Source organism: Ctenopharyngodon idella, chromosome 7, assembly GCF_019924925.1.
Source record: "Ctenopharyngodon idella isolate HZGC_01 chromosome 7, HZGC01, whole genome shotgun sequence".
Classification (NCBI taxonomy): domain Eukaryota; kingdom Metazoa; phylum Chordata; class Actinopteri; order Cypriniformes; family Xenocyprididae; genus Ctenopharyngodon; species Ctenopharyngodon idella.
In genome coordinates, this window is record NC_067226.1 from 6,806,929 (window position 1) to 6,821,744 (window position 14,816).

Here is a 14,816-nt window from a genome sequence, read left to right on the forward strand (position 1 = left end):
GCCACTGTCGCTGCAATGACATCTAGCCAGTAAATCGGACAAACGTGAGCAGTGACACCCAACTGGCATCCACACAAAAATCTTAAACAATGCCCATGACTTTCCATGCCCCTCGTAGAGTGCACACACACCCCTCCAGGCAGAACCAACTCCTATAGACATAGCTTTCTACAATACAATGTGAAAGATGTCACTTAGATAGCAGCTTTCCACTGGCCGAGTCGGAAAACATGACAAAAAGCTGATCAGACGAGTGCATAGCCTGCATCTGTAACTGCGTACAACTCGCACAGGGCACAAAGCAAGTCTCCTGTTTTCCAGAGATTTTACAGGGCAGGCAGCTCGAATGAGAGTGCACTTCCGACATGACTTTAGGCGTATACACCGTGTTCGGACACAACACCACCAAACACAAATTGGATGCAAAAGGGATGCACTGACAGCGCATGAAGATCACCAATGCGCTTCACTGCAGCACCAACGACAGGGCAGCATCCTTATATTCAGGGATTCTAAAGGCTCAAATGGAGGTTCACACGTAGCCTCCAGACCTACCATCAGGTTATGACGGCACCATTAAATTTTGTAATGAGCCTAAAAACGCTGATCCCCTTAAAGCCCAAAGTATACTTTGGCTGCATATGCAACAGGACGGTCCACAGTACGAGTACAACAGCACAAGTATGAGTGACTTGATCAATTAGGAACAAAGTCCATTAGCAAGTGCCTTTGCCAAACACGTCTTTCTGCACTTATGACCAGAATATACCTTGAAAGGCCCGCGCTCTCAACTGTGCGCAAGACAGAGCGGAACGTGGAAGTTCCATGACAGTCTGTGCACTATCCATGTGGCATAATTATCACAATTTTTGTGACCCCGTGGAGAGTGCGTATACAACAACACATGTGCGAGTGACATGAATGAGGTATTTGTTATAGCACATTTCCTACACCCAAAGCACTTTACAATCATGTAGGGGTCTCTCCTCAACCACCACCAGTGTGCAGCATCCACTTGGATGATGCGACAGCAGCCATAGTACAACGGTGCCAGTGCCCTCACCACACACCTGCTATAGGCGGAGAGGAGAGAGAGCACTAGAAAACCAAAGCACTTTAAAACAAAATCCACAAGATAGTGCACATGCGGCCAAAGGAGTATACTTTGAAAGCTTGCGCTCTCAACTGTGCGCGACATGGAGCAGAAAATGAAGTATACCCGGCTCTTTAAGGAACCGAAAGGCAAACAGGTGCGCACTTTGGCGCAGCACCATTCATGACAAGCCAAAACGGCTGTCCAATAAACTTCCAGCGTGGAATGGGAGTGTCCCCTCAATCATGCACTGATACAGCAATACAGATATTTGGCCACACCAAGCTTCAAGTGCACGCAATGCAATGCATTCCAAAATGCAAGTGCTTCTGTAGCCTATTGTTGCTACAATTAGATTCTCCCTCTCTCAACAGGTAGGCCACCATTCCGGCCTAGGGTGCAGAATCTGCCTGCTGGGATAGCAGGTCCCTGCATAGGGAAAGACACAATGGTGTCCTTAACAGCAACGTCATGATGCTCATGCACAATGTCTTCGCTGGGGGCAAGACTACACCAAAATCAGTCACAGACCCTTCTGCATACAACAGAGTCCTGGGCTATACATGTAACGGCATCCACCCCGAGCAGGGCAGTCCTGTCCATAAATAAGAAAACAGCAGGCAGATTTTTTTTCTGCAGATGCGAAAAAAATCCATATTTGCCCTGCCGAAACTGATCCCAGATCTGCGGCACTATTCAAGGGTGCACAGTGGCAGGTCTGCCCCATATCAAGAGTGTCCGTGCCAACTTTTAGCAGGGAAAGAGAGGGAGTACCTCCTTGCTTGCTTATATACGACCACTGTCGTATTTTTCATTCTGAATAACACGTTTGCCCTGCTGGGCCAAGTGTTTCAGTACCAGGAGAACTACTCCAAAAATTGTAACACACACAAAGTTGTCTCCCCAGCCAAAACTGAGCCAGACAGCCGTGAAAATCCTCTGCCCTCTGTTCGGCTCTGAATCTATCTTCAGACTGAGATAGAGATATAACAGCCCCTTTTGAGATTAATCTGGAATCCCAGAGCTCGTAAATGGAAAACAAGTGCATGTGTTTGTAACACTGCTTGTTCCCTGCTGTCTGCAGCCAGCAGCAGTTCGTCCAAATAGGCGAACCATCTTATGCTCTGATGGCACAGCAGAACCAATACTTCTGCACATCTTGCAGATATGCGAGGAAGTAATGGCTGAAAAACCTCTTTATCCATCTTCCCTTGTGGCACCACCTGAATTGCCACTTCCTCCTCTCTCAGTACTGGGAAAGCCCTCTCAGACACCAAAGTTGCAATTACTCTGCCAAAACAGAGGGGGGCATGAAAGAAAGCCACAGCCACTGGAATCGTGTGAAGAAGCCATAGTGTTAGTGTGCATGCGTGCCACCGCTCGAGGCAGACAGCGAGGATCACCAGGCATCACCTGGGGGACCCCCCAAGTCCTTTTGCAAATATCGCTGCATATTGCATATCACTGCATTTTGTGAGGTTAGCGGATCTAATGCATTTTGATTGTTTTGAAAAATCAACACATGTGGCCTTGTATGTTGAACACACATTTCTTTTATTGACAGCATACTTAAAACTGAACCCGCTATCTTGCAGAGTCATTTCTGCCCAATCTGGATAGATTGACAGGCAAGTTCTTATCACTGTTTTTACAGGAGTCAAATAGAGCCCGCGAGCTTCTCTGTATTGGAGGAGGGGCAGGCCACTCAAACAACAAACTTTGTTGCCGCTCTCCAATACGGATCAATGCAATTCATTTCCACCCACCATCTCCACCCACGGACACTCCTCGGCCTCCACACGATCATCCCAACTCCAAGCCTCCAAAAACGGTGATTGCCGCATCTGGATTAGCACCCAAAGACAGGAGCGGACCAGGTTCGACCGCTGCCCTGCCAAGCACACGCTACACGCCGCTTAAGTGTGGAACGATAGAGCTGCCGGCAGTGCACACATGCATTGCGGTTGGAGAGATCCAGCCTAGCGTGGACAACTCCAGCCACACTGGACAGTGCTCATGAGTATACCATAAACACCCACATGCCAAAGGACAGGGGCGAGAACTTATGTTCAGATATTTCTCATGAAAAAGTTTATTAGCCATTTATTAGTTGTGATAAACTCGAGCTAAAAACTTCTCTTTTATTCCTTTTTCTTCAAGAGTCACCACCGTAGGTTTTCTTGTGAATTTGGCGTGTTTGAACATCTTGTTTGAGAAAAACTTACTATCCCTTCGATAGCACTTTGAGCTTTCTTCTTGCGTAATGTGGCGTGATGGTATTCGAACAGCATGGTGAAGAGCTGAAGAACAAATGGAATGACGCATGCGACTGCATTTATATGCTGTGGGCAGATGGCCCCGCCCATGTTGTCATGCGTCATTGGCCTTTCAGGCATGAATAAAGGTGTCTTTAGCAGATGGCGCAAGAGTGCGATATCCCATAGTCATGTGTTGTATCGAGTGAACCAACTGAATGGGAACATACGTTGACAGGCAGGGAGGACATCGTATTATTTCATTCGGACCGAATATAATGCTTGGATGAACATTTTATGGTCCTACACCTTCCACAGATGATATATATTTATAAAAATACATTTAGACTCTTTAACATAGTGATTTCTATCAGAATATGAAAAGACTTTCAATTAGTATAACAAAAATGTTTCTGTAGAGAATCACCTATTGCACAAAGATTATCTCAAGGTAAGGCTACTGTATATTGGTACTGTTTTTTTGTTCCTTTATATAACAGCACTTTTCTAATGGGTGATGAATATGAATGCTTTCAGATGCCTCACGTGTGTAAAAAATGATGCAGGCTTGGTGTGTTTGCTGTGGCACATATTGATAGGGAATGAATGAATTAAGAATGAATAATAAAATGTTGCGTTTCATGCTGTCATGTGGGGTAGTAAAGAGAGAATGTAATCGGTAATGCTGTACCAAAATGACTTGTGTTTTTCACAAGTCTCTGTCTTCAAGTCCAAGTCAAGCCTCGAGTCACTTGTTCACGAGTCCAAGTCAAGTCGCAAGTCATTTCTTTTGTGAGTTAAGTGTGGATATCTGCAAGATGTGCAGAAACGGTGTTAAGTTGGGGAGATAACTTTGTAACCTTAAAATGTATTTTGTCCTGTAAATCCTTTATATTTTATACTGAGATTTATGACTTTTACTGTCACCTCAGGAGGACAGTGGTCATGAGTGATAATGATTTCAGTTTGGTTAGTCCGATAGCATTAAAATTAAATTAATATTACAACACTCCCTGGTCTCACCCACTAGTTAAAGGGATAGTTCGCCCAAAAATGAAAATTCTGTTTTTTACAAAGATATTTTGAGAAATGTCTCATACGATGAAAGTCAATGTTCACCAAAACTGCTTGGTTACCAACATTCTTCAAAATATCTTCTCTTGTGTTCCACAAGAAAGTAAGTCATACAAGTTTGGAACGATATGAAGAGTAAATTGTGACAATTTTTCGTTTTGGGTGAACTATCCCTTTAAGAACTGGAACAAAATTATGTAGAAGAGATATATTTGTATGATCTTATACTGTCTCCTGTTAGACTGTTTATTTATTTATTTATTTTATTTTTTTGGTGCCTTCAGCTACAGTGTCCTGATGCCATGGCAACAACATAACCCTTGAAACTGCACCCAGGATTCTTTTTCAATAGCACATTAGTAGAACCATCTCCATTTTGTTCTCAGACCATTATTTATCCATTGATTGAAATTGACTAAGTGCACATGCTTGAATTCTAATGGACTCACATCTAAGCATACACACACACACAAGGCATTTGCAATTGACGTAATCTCAGTACATTGCCCTGTATCTCTGTCAATCTCTGTTTATGTCTTTCCGTCACTCTTTTGTTCTTTGTAAGAGAAATTGGGCTTTCCAGAGAGAATTTCCACTGGAAGAGCTGAAAATCCATTCTCCTCATCACCATGGAAACACTGTCAGATTCTGATGACCCCCTTGTTAAGGCGAAGGCGTTATTCCAGCCCGTATATGCTGGAGATTGTTTTAGTAAACACCTCACTTCTTGCTTTGTCTTTAATTTATATAAATAAATATAAATACATATATATATATATATATATATATATATATATATATATATAATATTGTGAATATTGTGGCATGTATTATAAATGATTTATTTGTGCACTGCACATCATTATTTTCTTAAAATTCATGTGCCCTCATAATCTTTATCCAAAGTAACTTCCTATCCCTCATGCAGCACCATCTCTTCTCTTCTCCGATGACGAGGGCGGGACAACCTGTCACTCACATGAGATCACAGCAACAGCAAACCACAATGATCCAATCAATTATAGACCGACAAAATGCCCTACTTTTTTTCTTGTTTGAGAAGTAGTTTCACTAGGATATATGTCACAATAGGGAAGAAAAGACTATTGCAACTTCTATTTTATGCTGCCTTTAAAATAATGTTTGTAATAACTTTATATAAACTGCTTTTTTCAGTTTCAGTTCAATTTTTTAATTTGAATATGATTTTTTTTATTTTTTTTATTGTTCACTTTGCCTGTATCTATGTGGTCCAGTTAGTGGCTGTTTAATGCAGTGGTTTCTGGTGTGGGATAGAGCTCAGCTTGGTACAGAAATTCAGGTAGTCATACGTTTGAGTTTCTTTCCCAACTGTAAGACTCCAGGAGCCGTCAGCACTTTTCTCAGTGTGGGGCACTAATGGCTGAAGAGAGGAGGTGACAGGAGAGTTGATGAAGGTGTGTGTGAGTGAGAGATGTAGGAGGCAGAGTGGGACTGCTGCGGCCTCATGCCTCACTGCCCTTCTGTCTCTGCCCACTATGAAATGCCACAGCACTCTGCCCTTGCTGTCTGGCCCTTCTCCCTCACCTGCTTCATCTGTCCTTTGCCTTTTTTCCCTGCCCTCTGGACAACAGTCATAAATCACTTTTCCAGTCCTGCCTCATGGCTCAACTTCTTTTAGCCCTGGGTACATGAGGCTAGGTATGTTTGAATTATACTAAAGCGTCCAGAGGACCCAAATATTTGGAAGAAATAGATTGCAAGTAAAAAACAAATGATATTTCAAGTTGTGCTAATTAGAATCTGATGTTAATAGCTGTGAGTTTATATATTCTTTGGGTAACTCTTGGTCCGCTTTAGACATTCTGTTGACTATAACTCTCATTAGAGTGTTAGTAGAGTGTAGGCTGTCTGCTTAATATCTGCTAACACTTTAAGTCTCGTTTCCACTGAAATTACCCGGAACAATTTGTCCTAGGAACTTTTTTCCCAGGAACTTTTTTCCCCCAGACCTGTTGCTGTCTGCATTTCCATAGCGGTCTAAAGTACCGTGAAGATAAGTCCGGTGACGTAGGACTGCGCGCACCTTTCCAGCTCCCGCTGGATTTTATCCTCCACCTATAAGCTTAAAGGATTAGTTCACTTTCATATAAAATTTTCCTGATAATTTACTCACCCCCATGTCATCCAAGATGTTCATGTCTTTCTTTCTTCAGTCGAAAAGAAATTAAGGTTTTTGATGAAAACGTTCCAGGATTATTCTCCTTATAATGGACTTCAATGGACTCCACTGTTGAAGGTCAAAATTATAGTTTCAGTGCAGCTTCAAAGGGCTTTAAACGATACCAGACGAGGAATAAGGGTCTTATCTAGTGAAACAATCGGTAATTTTTGAAAAAAATGTAAATGTATATGCTTTATATAAACAAATGATCCAAAACCGTACTTTCGTATTCTTGAAAAAGCTTACGCTGTATGTCCTACGCCTTCCCTATTCAACTTACAGAACGAATGCAGCAGCAGTTACATTTTTTCCGTAAGTAGAATAGGGAAGCCGTAGGACAAACAGAGTAAGCTTTTTGAAGAATACGAAAGTACGGTTTTGGCGGAACCACTTGGAAGGCGATCATTTGTTTATATAAGGCATATACATTTACATTTTTTTCGAAAATGACCGATCGTTTAGCTAGATAAGACCCTTATTCCTCGGCTGGTATCGTTTAAAGCCCTTTGAAGCTGCACTGAAACTATAATTTTGACCTTCAACCGTTTGGAGGCCATTGAAGTCCACTATAAGGAGAATAATCCTGGAATGTTTTCATCAAAAATCTTAATCTCTTTTTGACTGAAGAAAGAAAGACATAAACATCTTGGATGACATGGGGGTGAGTAAATTATCAGGAAAATTTTATATGAAAGTGAACTAATTCTTTAATAAAGCCTGAAGCTCATCATCGGCCCATCGGTCGTATTTTTAAACTCCAATGTTGATTCAAATTGCAAACAACTCTTACTGCACACAACGCAAGAGACTTTTAAAAATGGTGGTTGAAATAAAATGCTGCGTGGAGTCAACCAATCAAAATGCTGCGTGAACTTAACCAATCAGCATATTCAGCGCCCAAGTCCCACCCCCGAAAGTTCCTGAGCTTTGAAAAAGTACTACCTCGCGAGCAGGGACATTTTGAGGGGAGAATTTTTATCCAAAACTTTACTTAGACCCTGGTTCCTGCGGTTGAAACACACCGAGTACCACCCCAAAGTCCCTAGTTCCTGGTGAAAGTTCCTGCAGTGGAAACGGGGCCATATTTTGATGCTTCCCCAACAGATATTCTACTGACTATAAGTAACTTTGCAAGTGCAGGTCATCTTATTCTACTAACCCTACCCCTACTCCTAACAGTCTACTAATACTCTACTAATACTCTAATGAGAGTTAGTAGACATGTAGGTGCAACGTTACTTATAGTCAACAGAATGTCTAATGGGGAACATCGAAATAGAGTATCCATTCTTTGAATTTTGCAAAGTTTCACATACAGTATGTATAGTGTATATTAGATGACAAGAAAGACATAACATTACAGGAGCATTTTTACTTTTACAAAACTACTAAGCAGCACAACTGTTTTCAGCATTGATAATAATAAGTATTGTTTTTTTAAAGCACCAAATCAGCAAGTTAGAAGGATCATGTGACACTACTGAAGACTGGAGTAATGATGCTGAAAATGCAACTTTTCCATCAAAGGAATAAAGGAATAAATTGAAATATATTAAAACTTATTTTAAATTGTATCCAAATTTCCACAATATTACAATTTGTAATTTATTTTTGAACAAATAAATTCACCCTTGATGAGCACAAGAGACTTTGAAAAACATTAAATTATCATTATTAATTATCTGTTTCATTAAACGCCCATATTTTATAAGCAAAAACAATTTGAGGTATGTTTCTCTTCATTTTCCTCTTTGAAATGAACAGGCAACAGTGTGAGCTGGGATTTATTTTCCTTGTGCAAAACCACACCCTCAAAATGCTACATTGCCACCTTCATGTATACCTAGGGCAGACAGCACTGTGAGTAGCTATTTAATACCGTGTTCTAATATATGCAATAGTCTGTCATCATGGATGTGTCTATTTCCTGCTCTAACACTAAATTTTAATGACCAGTAGCGGTCCGATGACCCCCTCAGCCAGCTTTTAGAGGTACTTTGACTGGAATTAGGGGGTTTCAACCTCATTGAACCCCTCCGTAATCCCAACACTTCCCAAGGCCTCTGGAGGTATCGGCTCATGCGTGGGAAACTACATCAGAGTTTAAGTGAGGTGAAAGAAGGAAGAAGAACAGAAAGTGGGGTATTCCAATGAAAGCTTGTTTACATACATATTAGATTACTTTGTGCATATTTCATACCACAAGTGTGCCATCTGCCAAAATGGCGTGCTCATTTTCTGGCATGTAAGAAAGCTTCCTTTGTGGAAAGATTCCCCGGCATAAATATATATATTTTTTTCTGTGTATTGTGTTTATGCATGTTAGCATTAAATGTCACGCCCTGAGGGAGCGGGTGATGGAGATTGCCGGGGCGTCATGTTGTCATGGCAATTATGAGGGGGTTGTTGTGTCAGGATTGAGTTACAGTGGTTCTCTGCTTCTGTAACGGGTCTGACAACAAGCAGCTGGTGTAACGGGTCTGACAACAAGCAGGCAATGCCTGACTTGAATGAATCTGCCTAATAAGGGCATCTGTTTGTTTATTTGTTTGTTTGATTTTCTCTCCCTGTGTAGCTGCATTCATCTCCTCATTAGTCTCTGTGTGTGCTCGTATCTTTGGCCGTCTCTGTTAGATTTCCATCCGTGATTGAATGGAAGAGGCTGTAGTCCAAGGCTTCAGAATTAATCTCGCCGCGGTGGGTCATGTGATTAATTGTGTCCGCCGGCCAGTTGAGGGTGTAACTTATGGTCGGGGATAATCAACACGTTTTCCCCGGGGGAAATTTCCATCTTAAACCCATCCGGTGCTTCTCAAAGCAGGGACAAACTACAACAAGTAGTTTTTAAATGCCAGCTTTAATCAATGCGAGTCCTCAGCTCAGCGTGCCAGTCACCATCTCCTCAGTTAAGCACCTCACTGTCACCTGTGACTGAAAGGTGTGAGGTTTTAATGGGAAAACCTGCTGTGGCTGCCTGCTGTTGTGCGAGTGTGAGTTTAGTATCCACCTCTCATGACCTTGGGCTATACTTCTGCTGCCCAGACCCCTACTTTCTGGTGAGAGGCCATTGCAGCACACATTAAAACACATTTGTTCGAGAAAATGAGAGGAGACACCAGAAATGTTTTGCGCTAGATGAGACAATGTCACTTAGATTTGTATGACCTTTTCTTAAATGACATTATAAAGTATAAGTAGTTCTTTAGAGAGTCCCGCACACTTTTAGTAAAGATGATAATTGGCTGGGACACAAGTGTCAGCTCTGTGCTCGAATTTATTAAACGTGTATATAAATTATGTATTGCAAAAAGGACAGTACAACATGAATTATGCAGTGTTTATCATTGTAATTAGAACGGATTAGACAGACTGAACTGAAGATGAGCGTAAAATGCATTTCCAAGAGTTTGTTTCTAAATTTGTAAATGAAGCGTGTCCTGCAGTGGCTTTTGAACACTGAATTTCTTTGCACTTTCTGTGCGCATGTAGATAACTATGAATAGGGTATTAGTTTAGATGCATACTGTTTTACTCATCTGCATAGCTCATGAATAGAATGGGTCAGCCATTATCTAGTTCTCCGTTTTAAAGCCTTGATCTGAAGTGTCTCAAGGACCTGCCTATAGAAACAGAGTATTGACAGAATAAAAGAGACAGAAAAGTCTATTTTCTTTCTTTTATTAGAGACCTCAGGGCATGCAAGTTGCTGACACGTCACTTTCTATCTGACCTTCATGCTCTCTGATCAGGATGGCTGTTCTAACAAGAGAAACTTGCCTTTTGGTCATGTGATTCGTACATGCCTTTAATGCACTTGCTTTTGTTTGGTTTCTGCTGTCATGTGTCATCAAAGACATTAAATTCATTTTCTGTGCAGTTAGTATCCCCTGACTTCCCACTATTCTTTTTCATCCTGATTTTGTAAAAGATAAAATATTCAAACACCTTTCTCTATTATTTATTTATTTATTTATTTATTATGTTGGCTTGACAACCAGTCTACAAGTATAACCCTGATGAGTGCTTAGCTCACCATAGCAACAATGAAAAGCCATACCTTAGCACCAGAAAAATTGGAGTTGGCCTCTATTTACTTTGGACAGTATACTGATAACATAGAAAATCCCTATCAACCACATAGCAATGCCATAGCAACCAACAAGCAGCCTAGAAACTGCCTAGCAACACCATTGCAACCACCCAGAACACCCTAGCAACCACCTGGAAACCACCCAAAACACTCTAGCAGCCACCTTACAATGGCATAACAAACACCAAGAACACCCTGCCTAGCAACGTGTTAAAACTTACAGTATTAACATGTTAAATCATGACAGCAACATGTTAAATCATGTTAATCTATGTATGTACTGGTTTATTTTAGTAATGTGTTAATTCTTGCTTGCAATGTGCAAAATCATGCTAACAATGTGCTAAGACATGCTAGCAGCATGATAATTAATGCTTGTTAAAACATGTTAATATGCTAATTCATGCTAGCAGTGTGCTAATTCATATTAGTAACGTGCTGTAACATGCTAGCAACATGCTAATTCATGTTAGCAGTATGTTAAAACATGTTAGCAACATAATTCATGTTAACAATGCGTTAAAACATGTAAACATGTTAAATCATGTTAGCAATGTGTTAAAACATGTAAACAACATTTTAAATCATGTTAGCAATGTGTTAAAACATACTAGAAATGTTAAAAATGATTGCAACATGTTAATTCATGCTAGCACTGTATTAAAACAAGCTACAAACATGTTAACAATATGTAAAATAATGCTAGACATGTTGAGACATGCTAACAACATGATAAATCATTCTAAAACGTTCAAACTTTCAGAAAAGTATTTGTCAAACCACAATAAAAGCTTGTCCTGACAAACTTTACTTTCTAAGTTGTGTCCCAAATGATGCACTGTACATTATGCAATTACACTATGAATTTTATAAGGTTATTTTATCATTCAACATCGGCGTCTATTAGCCCCTCCCCCTCTGCTAAGTAATTAAAGCTGTGACAGTTGAGTATCCAACATTCCTCACTTTGTTTATTCGGTTAATTAAGTGCATCATCCGGGTATTTACAGTGCACTTTTTCTTTTTGGAATTTTCAGTGTGAACACACTACTCACTATTTATACTAAAAGTATGCGAATTGGGACGCACTTCGAGTTATTTTGAATTTCATTTGAATTTTATTTTAAGTTTTGGTAATTTTATTATGTGCTTTTGTCTTTTTTTTTCTTTTTTTTTATTTAGCTTTAGCTTTAGCTTTAATTCATTTTTATTTCAGTTTTAGTCATTTTAGTACTTCAACTTAAACAGAAATTAGAAATGTTGTCTTGGCAATTATTTTCAGGTCTGTTAGGGGGGGAAAAAAGCTATGAGTGTTGAGACCGTACTTATTTTCTTTAATATAGAAAGATACTGCAAAAATATCTTAAATGAAAATATCAAGAATATCACAATAGTCTCAGGTGGTCTCTCTTTTGTTCCACATGATCTGTGATATTTCTCCATGTGTCCTGATGTTTGACCTCTCTCTTAGTCATGCTTAACCCAAAAAAGGTTAATGGGCTCTCCTGTGGGACTGAGGCACTGGTGCGCTCTCAAACCTCTGCCTGGTCACATTTCATACCATTTTACTCTGTATGGCTTGTGGTTAAGTAGTTCTTCTGCACACCCAAGAGGTCCATTATAATAATCAATGAATCTTTCTTCAATAAGAACATCCCTTTGCAATTACAATGGACTCACTAATCACTCAATTCACTTTCCATTTCTTCATTCCGAGCCTTTTTAAGTGTGGATCCCCCACTCCCAGTCTCCTATCTCATTTAGTGCCACGGAGGCCTAAAGGTTAAGGATCTGGGTGTCCTTCAGACCGAACGCCGATTCAGGCCCACGTGGGTGTAACCAAGAAAGGGAGAACAGTTACTAAGATTGCTATCCGACACAAAGCACTCAAATGCAGTTAATATTGAAGGCGACTGTACCTGCAATCAGTGTCTAGTAAACAAAAAGAGTCTGCTGAATGACACAAAATTGCTTAATTAAGAAAATTGAAGGCACTTTCAACTGATCCTATTATATGTCGTAGTTACCCAGAAAGCATATGACTAATAACATTCTCTTGTCTAGTGGCAAAGTGCCCCATCTAATTAAGCCAGTCCTTTAACTCCGTTAATGCAGCCGATGGTCAGGCTAACAACGGCTGCCCTTTAGACCTCTGCGGGATCAGATGAGGGTTACTTAAGCAGATTGTGACTGAAAAAAGGTCAGCAGGTAGTCATTGTAATGGCTCTTGTTTAGATTGTCACTTTAGATGAGATGATGCTTTATGTGGATTAAAATAGCACTAGTGCATTCAATGCGTTTGGCTGAACAATCTTTAATCTGTGTATCGAATTTGTTTACTGACAGTTAGGTGCATGTGTTCGGGATTAAAAAATTCATTGTGCCTTCTCTCCCCTTCTTTACGTCTCCCTCTCTCCTATTCCTGTCTCCCATCCCCCTCTTCCATTAGGTAATCACCGGTCACAGAGCTCAAATCACAGGATGCTCAGTTTTGATCTCATTTGTATTCAGACCTTTTTGTGAGCTGGATGAACCATGATGTTTTGTAAATCATCTCACATTATGTTTAGATTCTCTGAAAATCTATTTCCGTGCCATCTGAGAGAGCTCCATGCACGCTCTCTCACTGTCTGTCTCTCTTTGCTTCTCACCCCCACTCTTGCTCTTCACGAGCATGTGTGCGTCTCTCTTTCTCTCCCTCCCTCTCCCTCGTCTCTCTCCTTTTTTTTGGTGCGTATATACATGCACACTTTTCCTCTCTCCTACCTCACACACAAACGCTCTGCTGCTGTCACTTGCCACTGGCTTCTGTCAGAGTTTCTCTCTGATTGTTTTCAGAACAGAAAGTGCTTCGCGAGGAGCGCGCAGAAACAATGTTTCGCTCCTGACCAACACTGTATGGATTAGTCGGCTATTCAGAGCACTAATGAGATTACAGAGTCACAACAGACATGGGTCCTAGCGGCATGGTACCTTTTGTCGCGCTTCTTGAGGAGTGTTTTCCTTGTCCGTCCCTCAGCACTGGAAATGGCGCTCTGAAAGTGACAGACGTGGACCTGGCGCAGGCGGATGCCAGGGAATAGACGCGCACAAGCTCACCTATGTTGGTTTTGTGGCGGTAGTGGTGGACAATATGAAGTACCAGAAATACATAACAGTGATGCAGATGGCCATGGGAGTGACAGCCTCCAACAAAGACAACTGCATCCCTCCGAAGAGACAGCTGTGGTGAGTATAAACTGAACAGTTTGAGAAGTGAGCGAGTGAGTGTGGAATGGGAGGAGAGTGAAGTGTGACGTGCACCGAGCTTTTGTCCGACTTGTGGGTAACGTAAAAAAGAGATGGACAGAGGAATAGACGGAGAAACTGTTGCTTTTTGATCTTGGGCAGCACAGTTACAGCTGTTACGCTCACTTTTGTTTGCCAAAATGAGTTTTTGCTGTCTTTTTCTTATTTACAACTGTTTTTTTTTTTTGTTTTTTTTTTCATTTCTTGTCTCATTCTTTGTTTTTTCCTCTATATGACTCTATATGATTTTTGTCTCTTTGATATATTGATGCACTGTAACCCTCTCTTTTCCTCTTTCTCTCTTGCTCTCTCTCTCTCTTCGCACACTAGTGATAGATTGAATTGGTCCTTCGCTGGTATAACAAAAGCTTACATATGGACCTATAAATAATTCTGTTGAGTTAGAGATACTAAACATTATGAAAAATTGAATATTTTTGTAAGGATCTTTTTCTTTGCTTTTGGCTTGGTTATTTTTTCATTTTCATTCTCCAGTGTCTTCACACTGAATGCACTCAGACAGCTTATTAATCACATGGGTGCAGCCACTCAAATCCATTTTACAATTACCTCTCAGTACATTTGTAACATTCTTCCAAATGAAAGAACAAAATTATAGTCATCTTCTGATTTTACAGTGGCATGTGTTCATTATCTAAATGAAATTTGTGTGGGCTGGTTGAATGGAGGTTGAAGCTGGTTAATGTTGAGCTCATAATATATACAGACCTTTCTATTTTTATATTTGACTTTACTTATTTTGAATTGTACTTATTATTTATTTAAAGATCAACAAGAACATTTCTGTTCCAT

The 14,816-nt window shown here is 40.4% G+C and overlaps 2 protein-coding genes across 15 annotated transcripts in view; one reads left to right on the top strand and one right to left on the bottom strand.

The window, feature by feature from the left end:
• Positions 1-13,828, bottom strand: part of terb2 (telomere repeat binding bouquet formation protein 2) — a 37,622-nt gene extending 23,794 nt beyond the window's left edge. Inside the window, exon 1 of the mRNA XM_051898754.1 lies at positions 13,689-13,828. The gene's annotated coding sequence lies outside the window, so the exon portion shown is untranslated. The remainder of the gene's footprint in view (positions 1-13,688) is intronic.
• Positions 1-14,816, top strand: part of tjp1a (tight junction protein 1a) — a 164,174-nt gene that overhangs the window by 18,498 nt on the left and 130,860 nt on the right. For 2 of the 14 annotated variants that reach the window (XM_051898737.1, XM_051898741.1), the window contains exon 1: positions 13,466-13,943. The exons of 10 other annotated variants lie outside the window; for them this stretch is intronic. In XM_051898737.1, coding sequence (XP_051754697.1) covers positions 13,849-13,943 — 95 coding nt within the window. In that variant the 5' untranslated portion in view covers positions 13,466-13,848. Of the gene's footprint in view, positions 1-13,465; positions 13,944-14,816 lie in introns of those variants that run through there. 2 more of the 14 variants (XM_051898745.1, XM_051898752.1) reach the window with 2 other exon arrangements.